General features: G+C 37.2%; 3 protein-coding genes and 2 pseudogenes across 3 annotated transcripts; 2 read left to right on the top strand and 3 right to left on the bottom strand.

Annotated features, from left to right (window-relative positions):
• On the top strand, window positions 1,673–2,484 carry LOC104720509 (glutathione S-transferase T3-like). The gene is made up of 2 exons (XM_019230769.1): window positions 1,673–2,147; window positions 2,201–2,484. Exons 1-2 carry the CDS (start codon window positions 1,673–1,675, stop codon window positions 2,482–2,484), a joined length of 759 nt encoding a protein of 252 aa, XP_019086314.1.
• Window positions 3,452–4,345, top strand: LOC104720508. Its single transcript, XM_010438399.1, has 2 exons — window positions 3,452–4,160; window positions 4,218–4,345. Exons 1-2 carry the CDS (start codon window positions 3,452–3,454, stop codon window positions 4,343–4,345), a joined length of 837 nt encoding a protein of 278 aa, XP_010436701.1.
• On the bottom strand, window positions 6,394–8,565 carry LOC104720507 (annotated as a pseudogene).
• Window positions 12,090–13,581, bottom strand: LOC109126878 (annotated as a pseudogene).
• LOC104719333 (auxin response factor 8) lies at window positions 14,659–19,635 on the bottom strand. Its single transcript, XM_010437243.2, has 14 exons — window positions 18,875–19,635; window positions 18,671–18,780; window positions 18,410–18,508; window positions 18,250–18,306; window positions 18,007–18,162; window positions 17,835–17,919; window positions 17,471–17,561; window positions 17,218–17,382; window positions 17,020–17,142; window positions 16,829–16,904; window positions 16,546–16,693; window positions 15,377–16,377; window positions 15,111–15,301; window positions 14,659–15,023 (listed from the first exon to the last, which is right to left on the bottom strand). The coding sequence occupies exons 1-14, from the start codon at window positions 18,915–18,917 to the stop codon at window positions 14,906–14,908; spliced, it is 2,463 nt and encodes an 820-aa protein (XP_010435545.1). The 5' UTR covers window positions 18,918–19,635; the 3' UTR covers window positions 14,659–14,905.

Raw genomic sequence — 20,571 nt, 5'->3', positions numbered from 1 at the left:
ACTTATTGCATGTTGTTAATGTTAGGGTTTAAGATTAATTTCGATTTGATTGTGAGAGTGGTTAATGTTTGATGTTCAATTGGTTTTGATTTTTGTTTGGAGGGTTGACTGGTTTCGGCTAACTCTTAGATATATTCTCTTGGCTAATCTTGGTATTGTGATATTCAGAATCTTTGATATGTTCTTGCTGATTTAGGTGTTGTGATGTTTTGTTCTTCATCAGAGTTTACTCGTAGGAACTCTTTTGGTGGAGAAGACAAAGAGAACGAGACCAAAGCTGTTACATCAAAATCTTCTTGTTTGATAAGGAACCGTCTCTTCATCTTCTAGCTTCCTTGAAATTAGGTTTTTTACTCTAGCTCTGTTCTGATTCGTCTTCTATTGTTGTGTGAAGAAGTATTTTGGAGCAATCGAGATTGATAGAGAAGATGGAAGAACACCGAATCAGCTGAGACCACTTGCTTGTTCCCGTAACATCCTTCATCATCGTCATGGTTCTGCTAGCTGGTCGCAAGGTACTTGTTGTTTCTTATTTGTTTGATAACATATATCAGCTTTCTCAATATCTCTCAGATGAGTACTTTTTGAATGGGATTGATGGAACTTTCTAATGGTTATGCTTCTCGTTTTTTGTTTCAGGAGATACAAAAGTACTAGCTGCAGTTTATGGACCTACAGCAGGAACAATGAAGAACGAAAATGCTGAGAAGGCTTGTTTTGAAGTCATATGGTGTAATAAAACCGGGCAGATTGGTAAGTCGTAAATGCAGTTTTAGTTCAATCATGTCTTGCTGTGGCTTTGTTGCTTGAGTATGTGGTACAAGTGATTCTAGGTTTTTTAGATTTTGATTGACTTTTACATAATCATGTCTTAGGTGTAACTGTTATGGTGTGATATCATGTAACTGTTAGGGCGTGATAATGATGTAACTGTTATGGTGTGATAATGATGTAACTGTTATGGTGTGATAATCATGTAACTGTTATGGTGTCAACATTGAGCTCTACATGATTCTGTAACGACTCTCACATTGCTCACTCTTTGTGCAGGTTAGACTTATTCTTCTTATTTGTCAACACTGAGCTCTACATGATTCTGTAACGACTCTCACATTCTCAGGTTTCGTTCATGGCTTTGCCTAAAACCATCTCACATGGTGATGTTAATCGTGTTGAGGACATCATCAACTTGACATTGGGAGTGGATTCTATTACTTAAGAAGGTATGCTCCTTTCATGTCCCGTATCAACTTGACATTGGGAGTGGATTCTCTTACTTGAAAAAACCGGGCACATTGGGAGTGGATTCTTTTAGATTTTTCCATCGATTTTGTTGGTTTTTTTAATCAAAAGAAATTGATATTTGATTTGAATCTCAGAAGAAAAAAGATTTATTTGAAAAGATTTATTTAAATTGATATTTGATTTGAACCCAAAATGATTGAAATTGAAATTAATCTTGACTTTAAATCCACCTTTTGGAATACTTTTTTTGAAGCCAAAGATTTTCTGAAAAAGCAAAACAAGTGTCTATTCAAAGAGATATACTGAAAAGTATATCTTCTTTGTACTAATAAACACTCTTTAACTTTAAACAAACCTTGACCTCAATATAAACCTTCTATGTTAAACACTAACCTACACCATTACCCTTTTCTCTACAACACAATCAATGGATTCTACTAAGCCTTTAGGTTTTCAACCGCCTCATTTCATGGATCTTTTGAATTCTCAAAAAAACTCAAACGTTTCTGATAATTCTGCACAAACCTCTCAGCCTGTCCAGTTTAGATCTCCATTCTCTTCTCAGCCTATCCAATTTAGCTCTCCATTCTCTTCTCAACCTATTAATCTTAGCTCTCCATATTCTTCTCAACTTATTAATCTTAGCACCCAATCAGAATCTGAAGACTGTATTGAAGTTACAGTGGACGACAATGAAGAAGATGGAGGCAGAAGAAGTAGGAAGAGGTGGAGTGCACATGAGGATATCAACCTCATAAGCGCCTGGTTAAACACAAGCAAGGATCCAGTTGTGAGTAACGAGCAGCGGTTAAATAGTTTATGGGTTAGAGTCGCTGCCTACTACAAATCAAATGGTGGAGGGACCGGTTCAAACGGTCAAGGGGCTAGTCAATGCAGGCCAGGTGGAACAAGATAAACCATCAAGTTAACAAGTTTGTTGGATGTTACACACAAGCCAATACTAGAAAGAAGAGTGGGGAATCAGAAGACGATGTGATCAAATTGGCGCATGAGATTTACATGAACGACATTAAAAAACCATTTATTCTAGAGCATTGCTGGAGGGAACTGAAGCATGATCAGAAATGGATCATGGAGGAATGTAGTTACAAGAGGACGAAGCTACAATCAGACGGAACATACTCGTCGAGTCCAGCCAATGATGGAGCTGAAATGAGGCCTCCGGGGGTTAAAGCTGCTAAGAAAAAAAGGGAAGAAACCGACCTCAGTGAGTATTGATGTTGAAGATGGTTTGGTGGGAAATTTAGATCGGATCATAGCAATGAAGGATCAAGAACAAGCAGCTAAGGAGAGACACGCCAAGATGAGATTGCTAGACAGCCTGATTAACAAGGGTGAACTAACACCCACTGAAGTTATACTTAGGGACAAACTGGTTAATCAAATGTTGGCAAACATCTAGGTTATATTATCTTCACTTGTCTTGTTTTAACTCTTTTGTGTTTAATTATTGATGATGTGTTGTGTGATAACTCTTGTTCTTGATCCTTGTTGTGTGATATATGCTGTGTTGTGTTTTAACTCTCTTGTTCTTGATCCTTGTTGTGTTTTAATTATTGATGTTGTGTTGTGTGATATATGATGTGAAGTGATATTTAACTCTTTTGTGTTTAACTGTTGTTGTCTTTTGTTGCAGGTTTTTGCGGAGACATGAAGATACTTCGATGTCACGTGAAGGGAAACAAGTAGCGAGTGCAATCTCTAAAATAGGCAATCCGTGAATGTTCTTGTCTGTTAGTGTCTTTTAGTATGGCTTTTAGTAGTAGAATCCCGTGAATGTTGCTTCTCTTTCGGATCTGTGTTGTGGTGTTTAGTCCACCTTTTGTAAGGTTTGTAAGACTTTTCAACCCGTGAATGGGTGTTGATTTGGGCGAATGCTTGTATCTCAACCCGTGAATGGGTTTTGTTTTTGTTTGGTTTTGTGTCTAACTAACTCTAGGTCTATATATTGAAGATAACTTCTACTTCATTGTTCTCCATTCTCCGGTTGTTTCTTCTTTCATTTCTCTTCTCTTCATTGCTTCTTCTTTAATATTCAAAAGCAAAAAAAAACAGTACCAAAACACTACCGATTCCAAAACCAAAACAAAAACAAGTTTACTTCTACCTTTACTTCAAAAACAATTTCATTAGTTTATAAACAAAACTTCCCATAAGACACACAACAATCTCAAAGTGTCAAAAAATGTCTAATTGGAGTTCTGATCAAGAAGTTGATGAAATGGTGGAGGAGGAGGTTGATAGTATAGTGGAGGAGATTCAATACCACTACACTCACCCGGAAGTACCAGCAGCTCCAATATTCCATAGAGTGTACATCAATAGAGACCGCGAAGAAGGCCACAACCAGTTGTGGAATGATTATTTTAGTGATAATCCGACATACAACCACGCTATGTTCCGCCGTCGCTTTAGAAAGAACAAATCATTGTTCATTCGTATTGTTGATACTATTGAGAATGGAGTCCCATACTTCAAACAAAGACGAGATGCTACTGGAAGGCTCGCTCTTTCTACACTTCAAAAATGCATAGCAGCTATCCGGATGATGGCATACGGATGTTCGGCATATGCGGTAGATGAATATTTACGATTGGCTGAAACAATCGCCCACAAATTCCTTGAAAAATTTGTAGAGGGAATTATAAATCTTTTTGGAGACGAGTATCTGAGAAGACCTACAGCGGAAGACCTCCAACGATTACTGAATATTGGAGAACATCGCGGTTTCCCCAGAATGGTAGGGAACATCGATTGTATGCATTGGGAGTGGAAGAATTGTCCAACTGCATGGAAAGGACAATATTCACGTGGATCTGGAAAACCGACAATCATACTCGAGGCTGTGGCATCCCAAGATTTATGGATTTGGCACGAATTTTTCGGATCACCAGGTACGTTAAATGATATCAATGTTTTGGACCGCTCACCGGTGTTTGATGATATCCTAGAGGGCCGAGCTCCGAGAGTTACATATGTTGTCAATGGACGGCAATACAATATGGCGTACTACCTCACTGACGGTATCTATCCCAATTGGGCAACTTTCATCCAATCCATTACACTTCCACGTGGCTGAAAAGCAAACCTCTTTGCTCAATATCAAGAAGCATGCCGGAAAGATGTAGAGCGTGCATTTAGAGTCTTGCAAGCTCGATTTGCAATCATGAAGAATCCCACAGTTTTTTGGGATAAAAGAAAAATAGGGAAAATAATGAGAACATGTATCATATTGCATAACATGATAGTCGAAGACGAACGACATAACTACAATTTCTACTATCCATCAAAGTTCCACCACGGAGAAGGAAGCGGAACTTCTCATGTCGATTTATCGTTTTCTACAGATATGGCAACAAATCTAAATAACATGATGGGCAATCGAAATGACGTTCAAGATACACAAATTCATGATCTTTTGAAAAAAGACTTGATTGAGCATATCTGGCAAAAATTTGGTGCAACCCAACAATAAATCTTAATCCAAATTTTGTAAAATATGTTTAATATTTTTAATTTTGTATCTTATGTTTAATATTCCGAATTTTGTAAAATATGTTTAATATTCCGAGTTCTGTAACATTTTATTGTTTTCTGTTTAATGTAATTTAAATAATATAAATAATTTTTTTTATTTATGATAGATTAGTAAAATTTGATAATTAATTAACAAATAATAAAAAAATATATTTAAATGATGAGCAACCTTCATTGGGGTACTCTAGTGGAGGGATGATTTTGGTTAAGTTTTAAGTGGGTTACTTTAATTATTTTAGTATTAATTTTATGATTAATTAATCCTTGAGTAACTTGAGTGGGTTGCTGGAGTAATGATGCTCTAAAGATTTGGTTGGTTTATTTTCCTAAATTAGGTTTTCTTGCTTTGACTAAATCAGAATTTCATTAGTGTTTAAAAAGAATTGATAAGGAGACCAAAGCCTAAAAAGAAGTAGTATCACAAGTTTGATGATGATCAGTCTTTTCTACTAACATAAACTCTTGAATTTTAGAATTAATTTGGGACGCTGGTTTGTATAATATAAAATATTATTATTTTGGGTACATGCAATCTGAAAACGCATATTTGTGGCTAATTCTATATGCTTAAGTACGTGTATAATCGACTTCGAGATTGTGCATAAAGTAAATAAGACACACAAGCTTTGTTAACGGGGTTCGGTTTTTCCTACATCCCCAGGACCTAGTCCAGAACAAATCCACTAGAACAAGATTGTATTTACAATTGCTATTATATCGAATCATTCTTTTCTAGATGAATAAACCATCAAAAGATCTCTCTATCTTATTGATGGGGCGACACCACACATCTTGTGTGTATCTCTTGAGAATATCTTGAAGCGCGCAAGTCTTCATGAAGCACCCTCTTATATCAATTGCCCAACCCCTAGGATTGACAGCTTTCCTATTATACAACAAATAGGAATTGGGAGATTAACAATTGCATAACCCCTAGGATTGACAATTTTCCTATTATACAAGAAATAGGAATTTCCTATTATACAACAAATAGGAAAGTTTCTCTCCATGATCCCATCTTGAATCTTCCATTCAAGATGTTCATCCAGCTTAGCAGCCGCCACTTGGCTTGTCCAAGTCGACCCCAAGCTTTTGTACTCAAACTCTTCAACTCAGCTTCTTGTACTACTTCCTGTATTAATGTCGGACTAGTACAAGAACTGCTTCAGACGTTTGATACATCCCGTTGTATTTGATCCTCTTGGCTTGTCGAAGTTGTCTCCAAACTTCTGTATTTCAACTCTTTAACGTAGTCACACAGTTCGGCTTTCTGTATAACTTCAAGTACTACCTCCTGTACTACTTTGGAATTTCACATATGTTCTTACCACAACTGTGTCAAGTAGTGCCTCAACAACTTTGTTAGTTTTGCTCATTGTCTTCACACCATCTATGAGACATTTGTGATGATTCTATCTTGTTATCTCAATACCACATTAGTTGTATGACATCCTGGTTTAGTAGCAATCCCATGACATGTTTCAAACAGCTTATAAAACTCAGTCAACACATACACTTTCACAATCTTATACAAAATGCAAATATAGGACCGATGTAATGCATATGGCAAAGTCTTCTGCTAGATATATAGATGAAAATACAGAGTACGTTTATTTATTAAACCAGCTGAAAGACTGGTTTTAAAATACAACACAGATAGATGTGTTACAAAGTCAACTAAGTTACTCTACGAGATCTCATCATCTCATAGACTTCAGTTGCTTATAACATGTGTATCACTTCGTAAGCTCACTTTAATTCACAAACAACTAGGCATTACTAGTAGTGAATCCGAAAGTTTAAGAAACTTTCACACTTTAAAATAGCTTGTAGATGGGCTTCATATCGCTAGGATTGTACAACCCAAAATTTTGTTCTACTCCGGCCGGTTTCTTATTTTCGTTGAACGTTGTAAATATATATCCGTCCATACCATTGTTGGGCCTCTTAGGCGTCCCTTTACCACTTCTTATATGCTGCACAAAATTTCTGTTGTAGGTACCCGCGATATCCGGTGTGGTTAAACTTCCATTCCCGGCGGATGGCCATCCAGTCTCGGACACCACCATGGGTAAACCTTTCACTCCTTCCTTCTCCATCGCCCACACAAATGCGTCAAAAATGGCATCAAACAAGTTCGAATATCCCAGTTGTCTATCTTGGACCACGACAGTCCTAGCGTTGAAGGTGGCATAGTCGAGACGGATGCTTTTTGGATCATCCGCGTAAGCAAAATAAGGATAAATGTTCACAAGTATGGGCGTCCTTGTTTGGGACAATAGTTGCAGAACGGGAACAAGTTGTTCACGTCCTAAGGAAGTGAACGTTCCGTTAGAAGGTGGGTATGATTGAGCGAGGTTTGTCATGGCCACCACTAGGGATGTTAAAAAGGGTTTATAAACCCAGCCCGGCCCGGCCGTGTACAAGCTCGGCCCTCCAAAAACCAATTTTGAATTTGGACCCTACAAAACTAACACTAACGAGCCTAAACTCGGTCCAGCCCTGACCCTGCAATTATTATTTTGTTTTCTCTTCCTAAGCGTGTTATTTAATTATTGACGAGTTGAGTGATAAACTTTGTAGTGGTCGTGGAATCGAAGCCAGAGCCTTGGACTGTGTCTCTGCTATGCGATTATCTTCTCTGTTTTGGACTTCTTGAAGTTGAATCTAATAAGCCCTTAGATCTCAAGAAAATTCCTTATTCGTTCCCCAATCTCTTCTTTGGATTCGTTCATCTTTCAATCCCTAGTTCCTCCATCACCTCAATTAGAGCGAATTGATTTCTACGAAGATCGTGTGAGTGAATTGATTTTGAGAGGTCCGTCAATGGTGCTTGGGAGTTGGGAGGAAGAAAAAAAATTGCCTAAAAAAAAACCTAGACTAAAACGTCGTCGTTTTCAAATAGAAGATCGAAGAAGAATAAAACAGGGCCAGCTCGAACTTTTGCACAACTCGGCCCTAGACGAGCTCGAAATATTAATAACAAAAATACAGGGTTACGGGTCCAAGATATTTAAACGAGCCGGGCCAACCCTGTAACTTTAAGCCCTTCTTAACATCGCTAGCCACCACGGTGCTTATCGAGATTGTAAGGTTCCTCGACTTGACGAGGTTGGTGAGAGACTGCATGACTGGAAGCACATAAGAACCATATTTTCCAGGGATGACTTCATTACCGACAGTAATGAACGCAATGTTGACGTCGGCTAAATAAGGCTAGATGTTGTTCTTGAACCATTCCCTTACATTTTCTTCGCTGATCTTAAGATGAGCCAATTCCTCGTCCCTAACGCCAACCATGACTTGAAATTCGCGGCGGCCGCGTAAGGCGTTGAGGACCTCAGTGTTTGGGTTGAAGATTCGGATTTTAGTAACTTTTATGGACTTGAAAAGGTTGATAACAGTGGACGGAAGCGGGAAGTTATTTCCGAGGAGGCCGTAGTTCATGCCAATGCTATTTGCTGCGGTCACGAAGCCACTATTGTTGTATTTGACAAACAGCACAATGCACAAGAGGAAGAGCGAGAACAGCTTCGCAGGTGAATTTAGCATGATGATATTTTGGTCTGAAAAATATATTTTATAGAGATTGTACTTCTCTGAAGAAGAAGAAGAATGAACCAAACTTTTTTTTTCTTTCTTTTTCTTTTGTTATGCTGCAAAGTATAAGTTGCATGTGTGGTATATATATATATATGATCATACCTGAGATATGTTTACAGTCTTACTTTTACGCTTATCTTATCACGGCCAGGCTGAAAAATAAAATATAAAATTCTGATATTATATTTATGAATATTATGAACGAAATCTAAGTGACAAAATGAAAGGCTACCAGCTTATTGGCTCTTTGCTTGAATGGCAACTTAAAAGGATTCGATAGTATTATGATGTCACTAGTTTGATACTATTATGATGTCACTAGTCTGATACTATTGTGATGTCACCCGTGTGTAAATCTACTTCATCCCTAGTATAAGAGTTTTCGTAAACTTATCGATCCAATATGAATAATCATTGGTACAAGTTATATATATATATATATATATATATATATCGAAGTTTATATAATATGATGACTAGGTGTACCATTGATTAGTGAGTCATTTTATAAGTCTATATAATACCTCGAAGGCTTTGCAAATGAAATCAATGTAGATCGACTTATGTAAGTTATGTTAGTGTTGTAAGTGTTCAATTTAGTGCTATACATCTTTTTGACTTTGTTAACACTCAAGGTATTGTTAACTTTGCTAACTTTGGGTTGAGAGAAGCGTGCTACTCCGGGCTGGATCATAAATGTTGAAAGAGATCGTATTAAAATTTTGTATTAAATTTTTGTACCAAAACAAGATATTAAAAGTTAAAATTACATTTATATAAAATATATATTGTGGCTCTGAGAAATTCATTCATGTTTGAAATTTCAAAGTTATCTAAGTATGTATGTATAGTTATCAATAATAGAGAGTTGATCTTTCAAACGGGAAGAATACAAATATGTGTTGATATTTTTGTGTGTGGCGAAAACTTTATCGAATATATGTGTTGATATATTGTGTGTGGCTAAAACGCTGTAATTGGGATATACGTATTCATATTTGACAAAGATTCGAAGTTTCTAAAACTAAACGAAGCATATTAGGGGAATTTATCACACAGACAAAAAAAAACACATATAAGGGAGAAGCATGATCATCCAATTGAAACTCTATATTCTTTCTATACGTATAGCTTTCTCATTTATTCAACACAAACATTTACATAAGATGATGTTTTTTTTTCCCTTTTAATTTGATGCTGTAAAAGTATTTTTTTTTTTAAATAAGATGATGTTTTTAACTTTCAAAGTACACTTAATTAGTTACTATTGGTTTGGATGACATTACAAAAAAAACAGCCAAACAGCAAATGCACTATTAGTCGTCTAATAGTCGCTAAATTAGGCTTAACGACTAAATAATGACTACATATTATAGTAGTAATTTGTTAGTCGTTAAAATTAGTAGTCGTAAAAATAATCAACAAATAGCGACTACGTTACGACTAATCTAAACAGTCGTAAAAATAGTCGTAACAAATTCATAAATATTTACGACTAATTGTCGACTAAGTGTACGACTACGAACATTAGGCATAACATAGTCACCAAAGTTAGTGACTAATTTCCGACTATGATTGTATTATATTGTATTTATGTATTTATACAACATTTATACAAATTAGATATATTATTTTATAACAGGGTTTGGGATTTCAGTTTTATAAATTTGGAACTAGAAATTTAGTTCTTAATATATATATATATATATATATATATAATTGAATTGCTGGTTTCAAGATTTCAATTTACAAAAGTAAGTAGGTTTTAAAAAAATACCTTTTTTTCTAAAGTAAATATGTAAATGGTTTATGGTTTATGAACTAATTTCTATGATCAAGAATTCAAAGTTCAAGATTTAGAGATTTTGAGTTTTGGAGTTTGGTTAAAAGTTCAGGATATAGGGTTTAGGGTTAAGATTTAAGATTTGGGAAAGATTTTCTTATATGTGTTAAAGCTTGGTTTTATGTATATAAAGTAATGGCTATGTTTTGGTTTTATGGTTTATGAATTAATTTCTAAGATTAAAAATTTAAAATTAATGATTTAAGTTTTGGAGTTTGGTTGGGTTAGAGGTTAAATTTTTAAAAATTTTAATTTTCTTAAATCGCATTGATATGCGACTTATTAGCGACCTTTACCATCTGTTACATTTTAGTCGCTAAATTAGCGATTTTTAGTGACTACTTATTTTGGTATGCAATATAGTCAGAAAATAGTCGCTTTCTGGACTATATTAGTGAATCAATACAACAAAAACAAAATGAGCTTTGACACATCAGCTTTCTCGACTTTTCCCATCATGATATATCATTAAAATTAATATCCAATCAAAACATTTCTTTTAGTACACATTATATTTGATTGATCACTAATAAATCAGTATTTGTTCAGCTGTAATATAATGATTAAAAAGAATCAAAATGTTATTAAAGGTTTAACTGGTTTAAACGCAACGGTGCAGTTGTGAGAATCGGCCGGAATACGCGGTTACGATTGCAGGAGTTGTCGTAACCAGACAATTATGATTTTAAACATTTTCAATGACCGAGTTAACTTCTTGAAAATGCGTATGTTTGTTTAGTTGGTCCAAAAAAAATTGGTATGTTTGCAGAAGATTTATGAATGATGGACAAGCTGGTACGACAACGATTAAACAAAAAACTTACCATAAAATAAATGTAATAATATAAACGTAAAAAATATAAAAGCACCAAAAACCTATATTTATGAAAAAAAGATTTCTAATAAAATACTATATGATTGGTGAATAGTTATTAAAAAATTAAACAAGTAAATTTTAGAGTGAAACACAAACAATTATTACAAAATTTGAAGAAGTATTAATGTTTGAGAATGTAACGCCCGACCGCCATCTTTTTGTTGGCCCATATTCACTTTCAGTTCATTTGCCCACGTGTATTTGTGGCCCTCATGTCCATTTTCAGCCTATGAGCCCAATTGTCTTAATAGGTCCATGTCTACTCTTGGTCCATAGGCACACTTATATCCGAAGGTCGATTTGTTACGTTAGAGAGGCTATAAAAACTTGTTTACCAATGCTACAAATCACCGCATGATCGAGGGCAGTAAGCGAACTTGTTTGTTTAATTAAGAAAGGTGAAGTTAAAATAAACCCCGCTAAACTTATGTCCGGACGCGAGGTAATAAGACTATGGCTATATATGGCTTCCAAGTCATAGACAATAAGGAGCTATGAAAGAAAAGATGGTTCAAGCAAAATATTGTTTCAAATCATACAACTAAGGTTTAAAGAAAAAGAGACATGCAACGGATACATATTGTATCTTTTAGTAGATAAAATACGACAAATTACACATCAACACCTTATAAAATCACTCGCAATCGATAGTAGGCAATGATTCTGAATAACCTCGCTTTAAAACTTAAAAAAATGAAAGTTAGAACAATGTATAATTTAGTTGAGTACTTGAGTCTGTCCACGTGACATTTATTCACACTAACGTTATTCTTGAATAAGTAATCCAAGTAGGATGCAAAACCAGCAACAACAAGTAAACTAAACACAATACCGAACTTTTTTGCATGCCTCAGGTTTATTCTCCTCATCTTCGTCAGAGTTAATAAATTCAACACTAGGAATGTATTGTCCTTTGTAGTAATCTTCTCCACCTGGTACCAAATTCTCCGTCCACTCCTTCATTCAAGAAATTGTCAGTTCCTTGAAGGAAGTTATGTATCTAAACCCATACGAAAGCTCTTTTAACTTTTTGCAATCATCAATAGTTATAGCACATAATTTAGGAAATCCGCGTTTTGAGCACACAATTCTCCTCCCAACAAAAGCACCATTTTTAAATACAACAAATTTCAAATGATGCAACTTCTCTACAATCGACATTGGATCCTCCTCCAAGCTGCAAGCAGTTAGTCACATGTGTGCAAGGTTGGGAGGCAGTCGATATATATCAGGAAACCTTGGCATATGCATCGCCAACATCAAATCCTTTAGTTGAATAAAGTCCAGAACGATTTTTCCCCATTGATAATCCACACGAGTTTCTTGCGAATCATCTAAAATAAGAAACTCAAGGTCCCTCAATTCACGGAGAGATGACCACAGAGTTCCAGAAGCACACCCGCCAGTGAAACATAGATAGAGATCCCAGAGCTTAGTCATTTAGAGGAGATCCCTCACACTAATGTGTTTCGTTGAGAAACACCACAATCTCTCCAAGTTCACTATATTACCCAATTCCAAATTTGTATTTTCATGCAATGAACTAGGTAAGTAAAGGAATCTCAATTCGTGCATGTCTTTCAAAACATTTGGCACATGAACTGACTTCCCAACAACATGTAAGTTCAAATATAGCAGAAGCTTTAGATTCCGCAGAGAAGAAGGTAGATGAGATACCTTAGCGTAGACTAAGCTCAAGAATCTCAAGTGGATGAGCTCTCCAATGTTGGAAGGTAGCCTCCCTCCTTCAAACTCAACGTAAGAAAGATCCAACACTCTAAGCAATGGTAAACCCTAGAAGCCTGGAGTTTACCGTTTCCAAAAGTCTTCCCAGCTTATGCCAAAAAGTAAAAGAGATCTGACTTTATTATTGCTTTTATTTCTCAGCATATGAAATGCATTACCACCATGTACCGCGAGTCTGCCAGATCTGTAAGGAGACTAGGAATTGGTGGTTGTGGTGGATATAGGGACTTTAATGATTTGTAGGAAATTCTCTTCTTTGGCTTTAGATAGACATACTTCTATCATCATGTCACACATTTGACAATAACTTATTTTCGTAGTCAAATAGCTTATTTCAGCAATAACCATATTTCTCCTCACTAGCTCCTCTAGGTAGTCTTCTCCACTATCTCGGATGGTTGACCATAGTGTGTTAATATTCCTTCTGCAGCCCAGTAATTAAACAATTTCTCCACATCCATCTCTTAATCGTCATGGCATTGGGCTAGGTAAAGGAAGCAATGCTTTAAATGCATTGGCAAATCCTCATAGCTCAGTGACAGTACCCGGTAAACCAAATTGAGATTGTTGTTATTTAAGCTAGATCCTCCAACGATCTGAGGTATACTCTTTTCCACTCGGGAACTGTATGTTTTCTAGCTCCCAGCACTCTAACAGCTAACCGTAGTCCTCCACAATATGTGACCATTTTCTTACCAATGGCTTCCATTTCTTCATCAACCTTGAATTCTACACAACATCACAACATAATACCTTCAAATTAAGATGTCAGCCGCAATGTTTTAATCCCATAAGTTTAATCGTTTTATTTCTTGCATTTTGTTTACAAACTTGAAAACCATACAAACAAACATTCGTCCGCTTTAGCTATTTACAAGTCTCGCAAATCTTTAGTGTACCATATGCTACTTGTGGATTCGACCCCGTATATACTGTCTCATGGCTAAGTGTATCGCGTAATTACTCGAGCAATCAACAACTAAACTAAAGCTTCGTTCATGAGCATGCCTGTTGGCATCAACCCACAATCACGAAACCAGGGCTCACAACTCTGGCTCGATTTGGGTAAAACTCACAAATGCTTCTATGTAATGACTCGAAAAGACGTAAATGCTTCTATGATGCTAAAGATGATAAGAGATTGAGAGATGCCATGAGCCCATGAATGATGTTTTGCTCAAAGTTGACAAATCTGATTTGTGTGCGCACGTTTAAGTACCCTCTGTATCAAAAACAAAGGGTGAAGATGAATTCTTGGTACTTAATCTATGTCATTCCTTAATCAAGATCCTCTTGTTTGCATTCATTACAAGATATGTGGTTAGTTTAAGAGATCTTTCAGGTACAGTTGGAGTTGTAGCTTGTTTTTCTGAACCTTCATCTTTGAAGATATGAATATGATATTACTAGATCCAGTTTTTGGTTTCCATTATGTTTGAGAAAGCATCAATGCAATTTGTAAAATGAATCCCCTTTTTGGTTGAATCTCCTTCTTTTCAGACATTCTTCTTGCCTTTTTTGTTCAATGTCAATCCGTTTATGGCATCAAGAATGAATGTCTCACATTTGTAACATTTGCGATCAATGATTGTTCTTTACTCGAACCCTCTAGATAACACTGACAAGCCCACTTGTGTATACCCCTAGTTTGTGTTTTAAAGATTTGGTTGGTTTGTTTCCTAACTTATGTTTTCTTGCTTTGACTAAATCAGAATTTAATCACTACACTTCAACTGAATGTCTCACGAGAAGTGATAGTGGAACGTACAAAACAGAATAATAATACTAGAAAAGCTGAGTTACCTCCTGAGACAGCTAATAAAAGTTCTTATGTTTATGACCAGAGTGTCTGTCTAATACAAAGCTAAAGTACGCCCTAAAGTTTCAGGACCCATACTCACAAATATGATTATGTTTCTTTCTAAAAACGTCAAAACGAGAGAGATGCGAACATGGCATATAAAGATCAGTGGAAGTGAAAACAAAGGCTCCCCCGCATTGTAGCAGGATGGGACCAACACCGAAGCAGCTTTCTAGAGATGGGTGGGGTTTTGCGGGAATGACCCGCCACTGCCTTCGCCTTGATCTCCCATTTGCTGCACATCTTCCGGCGAAAGTATCTTTATGTACCAAACGTTATTCACAAATGACCTGCATACCACACAAGCTTTTTCAAGATCTAATCCCAAATCTAAATCAATGTAAACAAATAGAAGAAAAAGAGTATTTTTTACTTACTCCCACGGGTCATCGCCAAGGAGAAGAATATCATTTTCCTTGTCAACGAATACAAGCTGCCAGCCTGATCTAAGGGGGTCTTCCAACAACCCTTCGATAGCAAACATCTTCCCTAACTCTTCTCGCAGCTCGTGGTAGCTGCTGAATCGGGAGATGTCTAGTGAACGCCCAACCGAACCACTTTTATAAACCTGCAATTTGGGATTTGTAAGCAAATCAGTATTTCTTAGAGACAGCAGAGTCACAGATAAGTCACAGAGAACCACCTTTACAAAGTTCTTGGTTTGGGTAGGCGGATTAATCTGTCCAGCTCCATGCAACAACTCATGAGTTGTGTCTTGCATGCAGCCATATAAGGAATTCTGAAACCCTGAATCTGTTAGTGACATAGGGGAAGCTTCAGCATCTCCTGATGAGGAACCAAAGCGGGGAACTGTACTGGGGAGAAAGAGTCCAGAGTCGGGATCAACACCAAAAAGAGAGGGATTCTGAGGGTTTAGGTTGGGGTTCCCAGGTTCTAGAGCAAGACTTTTCCCAGGATAGGATTGTGGAAGTGACAACGGTTCAGAAAAAGTGTTGGATGCTTTTGGAGACCAACCCTCTGTTGCTAACTGTTCAGGCAGTACAGACTGACCGGTTATTGAGAAATTCAAAAGATTGCTGCCATCACCAGAAGCAGGAGAAGCAGAGTTCTGTTGCATCGGAGTAGGAGATGTTGCAAATTTGTTGCTTGAGTCGGTAAAATCTGACTTCATGAACGAGGGTGAAGGCATTTCCGAGTGCTGCCACTGCTGAAGATGACCATTTTGCATTTTGAAAGCATTAAGATACGCATTTTGGTCTGCTTGCTGTAGCTGCTGTCCAGTTGGGTGGTTACTAACTTCTTGTCGCATACTCTGCTGCGGAATATTCTCACTCATAATCTGGGGTTGACCATGCATTGGATGGCGTGATGCTTGTTGCTGCTGCTGCTGAAGCATCAAATCAGAATTGTGGGAAGCTGATTGTTGAAGATACTGGTGATGAGGCTCTTGCAGCTGGACAAACTGCTGTCTTAGAGGATCTCCACCGCCGATGTTCTGCAATCCAGCAGCTAACATTGCTTGGTATTGCTGATTATTATCAGTCCCCATTTGAGTGAGATCCAGCCTTTGTTGCATCCATGGAAACAAACCAACAGACGGATAATTTAGAGGAAGCAAACCTTGCTGTTCTCCACCTCCTCCTCTTAGCCATGTTAGACCACTCCCTAATTCTCCCCTTCCATCTGTAACATCACAATGGTCAACGTTAATAGCTATGAAGAGTAACTACACTTTATCCGAACTAGCAACTAAGTTAAAATAACAAAAAATTGGATATCTGAGTGTAAGAGACTTCCAAACTTGCTACACTAGTACATAACAGTTAGGAGAAGAGCCAAGATGGTAGATACCAGGCAATGATGATGTGCCAGCATGCCAAGGACGTTTTAGCCTGAGAGGAAACAGAGATGGGTACATGGGAAAGGTAGTAAGAGGCTCAATCTCCCATAACGAAACCCTTGGCTGTCTCTCCCCTGCAGTCGATTCATCCCAACCAACCTACACCAATAATTCCCAAATCTTCAATGTTAATAGAGTTCCAGTGAAATATATAATTACAACATAACACTAGATCATCAGAATCCTGTGGTGTTTCATGGAATCTTTACGAAGTCACAAGCTTAAAAATGTTACCTTCACAGATCGCCAATGAGAGTTTGGCCAACGGACAGTATCCAGATCACTGATACCAGTTATAGTACCCATGTACCTGGAAAGTTCCCCATGCCACTGTCAGAAAACATGTTAAAGTAATATGTGTAACATTATGATATAAACTTTTGTCAGTTTCAACATTTGCATTTCAAGATACGTGGCATCATCACCTGCGGACGCTAGACTCTTCTGTCTCGAAGAGCATGCGAAAGCGCATTCCAACTGAAATACGCGTGTGGAAAACGGCTTTAATGTACTTGGAAAGTTGTATCACAAACTCAGATGGGCTAGCCCTGAACATGAAGATAATATTAGTAGAATATATTATCAAGAGAAGAAGAGGATGCAGGTTGAAGAGGTGTATTAACCTTGGATGAAAGAAAACAGTAAAACAGCTATTAGTTGCAGAAGCATGTGCAGCAGCAGCAAGGAGTCCAATATGCATGCTATCACTAGATAAAACAGATGATGGTACAATAGTCTGGGGCCGAGTGGCTCGCCGAATTCCCAAAAAGAGTTGATTCTTTTCATTCCTGGAAACAAGTAATAGGGTTAGCAATATGTGCAATGCAACATAATATGGTTACAAATATAAGTAAACGTACAACAAAAGAAATAAACCTGATGAAAATGACAGAATCCCCAGCTACTAGTCGCTTAGCACTGACAAAGACACTCCACCCAGTAGTTAGGAGATGTCGTTTGGGCTGTCCTGCATAATCACACCGAAACCATGTAAGTAATTGCTATTACAAACGAAACACGAAGAAGGATTCAAATCAAGAACACAGAGCATCCATAGTTACTTCGACTTAACCAAACAATAGTAGTTAAAATAACAGCAGAATGCGGCTGCAGGACATGCTTAACAGCCAAATTATTTTTACACTGGCGATTACAGTCATCGAAGTAGTAACAACCAGATAGAACAAATATATGCTATTAAAGGGATCATCAACTCACACCAAGGAAAGGTTAAACCTACCCCGAAAGATATGCCTAAACTTCCATTCAACATCATGGAGGTCCCTTGCAATCAGTTCTTGAGCTGGTGGCTGCAGCGTGTAATCCTGAAACATTGAAGAGACAAGATATCAGAGGAATACATATAGCAAGTAACAACTTTTAGCAAGTAAGTTAAAGAAAAAGTATTATACCAGTGGGGGAAAAACTTTCTCAGCAGCACGTCTAGGAACAGAGAACCCTCCATGAGTACTGGTATCACTAGCTGTGAGAGTCTTGCAGAAATAGTTGCTAGGTTGCTTGCTCGGGATCCCTAACTCAATTGGTACAAATGTTTCCTTCTGCTCCTCCTATAACAACACCAATTTAAAAAGTTTATAAATCAGCTATTCACAAACTAGAGTGAACTAAAAACTCGTTATGTATAATGTATGTACCGGTGTCAATGGCTGAAGTGTCATTTGAGCATAAACTTCATCCGTCTCCACATCTGCCTGAAAAGTAGAAACGAAACCCATACTCACAAAGCATATCATCCCAAAAACTACTTTAAAAGTAAATTGAAGTTTGGAAAAGGACAGGGAACTAACTACGCACATGCATTGTAACATTATGGAGCTGGCATATCAATTGTGGTGGTAGGCTTGGGTAATTGGGTATGTGACCATCAACTTCCTTATTAGTTGTAGCAGCTACCTACAAGTACACTTCAATTTAAATGGAAATGCCCAAATATAAAACAAGTGAAAAATAAAAAAATAAAGCTTCCATACTCACTCCCTTCAAACAACACTTTCACACAAAAAAACACCAATCTTTAAACCAAAAGAAGTATGAAGAAGAAGAAGAAGAAGGAACCTGTTCACTGTGACCCTGTGGAAAGTAAACAACACGACTACCAGATGATGGAAGAGAGACCAATGGTCCAGCACAAGCATGCCACAGCTCAGAATTCAGACATTTCTCTCCTGTTACAAAACACACAAACTAAGAAAAACTTGTCCTGGACAGTAACAAAAAAAAAGAATTGAAATCAGAGACTAAAGAGAAGAAACAAAACACCTTCATGACCCTGTTGACCCAATCCAGATGACGACAGCTTCATGTCTAATTCAACTTTCAGAAAACCAAAGTCACAAACTTTCGAAAACCCTAATTTTCCGTACAATCTATTAAAATAAAAAAATCTAATCTTCACTTCCAGCTACTACAGTAGCTATAGCTCTTTAGCTCCGGAAGCACAAACTCGTCTTTCTCCATCTCCTTTTCTCAAAAACCCCCAAAAATCCACTCACCATAAATAAAAAAGCTCAGAGAAAGCCTTGAATCAAACCCTTAACCACAAGAAACCCCATTTCTTCAGACCTTTTCATCATCAAACCATGAACAAACTCTCAAAACTCTTAATAAACTACGCATTGAGCAGCAGCAACATCACTCACAAAAGAAAGCTGTAAACTTTCCAAGTTAAGACTAAGCAAACCCCTTTCTTCTTTGAGATCTTTGTTTAAAGAAATAAAAGAACAAATCTTTCTTGAACTTGGTTTCTCCTCTCGTGTGGTAAAAAAAAAAAGAAAGAGAGAAATTAAATCTCTTGAAGCAGTTCCATCACTGTCCAAGAGAGACACTTTGGCTTTCAAAACAGAAGAGAGAGAAAAAGATATGTGTCAGAGAGAGAGAGAGAGAGAGTGCGTGGGGGTGAAATGAAAGAGAGTAAGTGGTTTTGCCTCTTCTTATAAGAGACCCGACCCGTATTCGACTCGGATAAGACCCGGATTCGACACAGAGTGGAGAGAAGAAGAAAGATGAAGACGAAGAGAGAGAGTGAGAGAGAGCGTGAGAGAGAGGTCCTACTAACGAGAATTATGAGAGGTGGTGTCAGTACCAGAGTCACTTCTTTTTAACCGTTGGATTTGACTCTTGAGATCTCGACCGTTGAAAAAATAATAATTGTTTTCAAATTAATTTTTTTTGGGGGTCTTGGATTCGATGAAAAGGACAATGAATTATATAGTATATGAAGAGAGAGAGAGTGAGTGAGATAATAGAGTTGTCATAAATGTTAGCGTTGTTTATTTAAATATATTTATTTATTTTCTGTATTCATTCATGAAAGAAACACCAAAAACTCCCATAATTTGTTTTGAATTTTTTTTTTTTTTTCAACTTAACTTTAATTAAAATGAAATTTCTCTATTGGTTACCTAAACAGCAGAAAAAGTGTTTACAAAAATTGTATTTGATAATAATAATCTAGAAAAACGAGCTAAGCAATCAGTCTTCTCATTAATTGTCCTTGGGATTTTGGAAAGAATAAAAGAAGACAAGGAGATACTAAGCACCTGTAACTCATCAAGAAGTGTTGAGAAAGTCGGCCACTCCTTCGGAGCTTGCACCATCGAAAGTAACTCTGCAGAATCCGTCTCGAACCTCCGGCAATCAATCCCTCTGGAAATGATACACTCTATCGCCCATAACAATGCTTCTAGCTCTGAATAGAGAGGGGATGCACTCCGACGTTGACATCTGGCGCCCATAACCAAAGTCTGATTCTCACCATCACCACACCACCATCCTAAACCTGAATGTGTTTTTGTAGCTTTCCACGAACCATCAACTTGACAATGAATTATCAACTCCAGATCATGCGAGGAATCCGTCATAACAGAATCAATCCTTGGAGCTAATTGGGCTTCCTCCCACCACAATTGTTCACGTAAAGCCTGATTAATGATATCTATTGGCTCTGATTGTATCCC

The sequence above is a fragment of the Camelina sativa genome, chromosome 10 (assembly GCF_000633955.1).
Source record: "Camelina sativa cultivar DH55 chromosome 10, Cs, whole genome shotgun sequence".
Lineage (NCBI taxonomy): Eukaryota > Viridiplantae > Streptophyta > Magnoliopsida > Brassicales > Brassicaceae > Camelina > Camelina sativa.
Note: the sequence above shows the minus strand (reverse complement) of the source record. Positions and strands in the feature narration are given on the sequence as shown.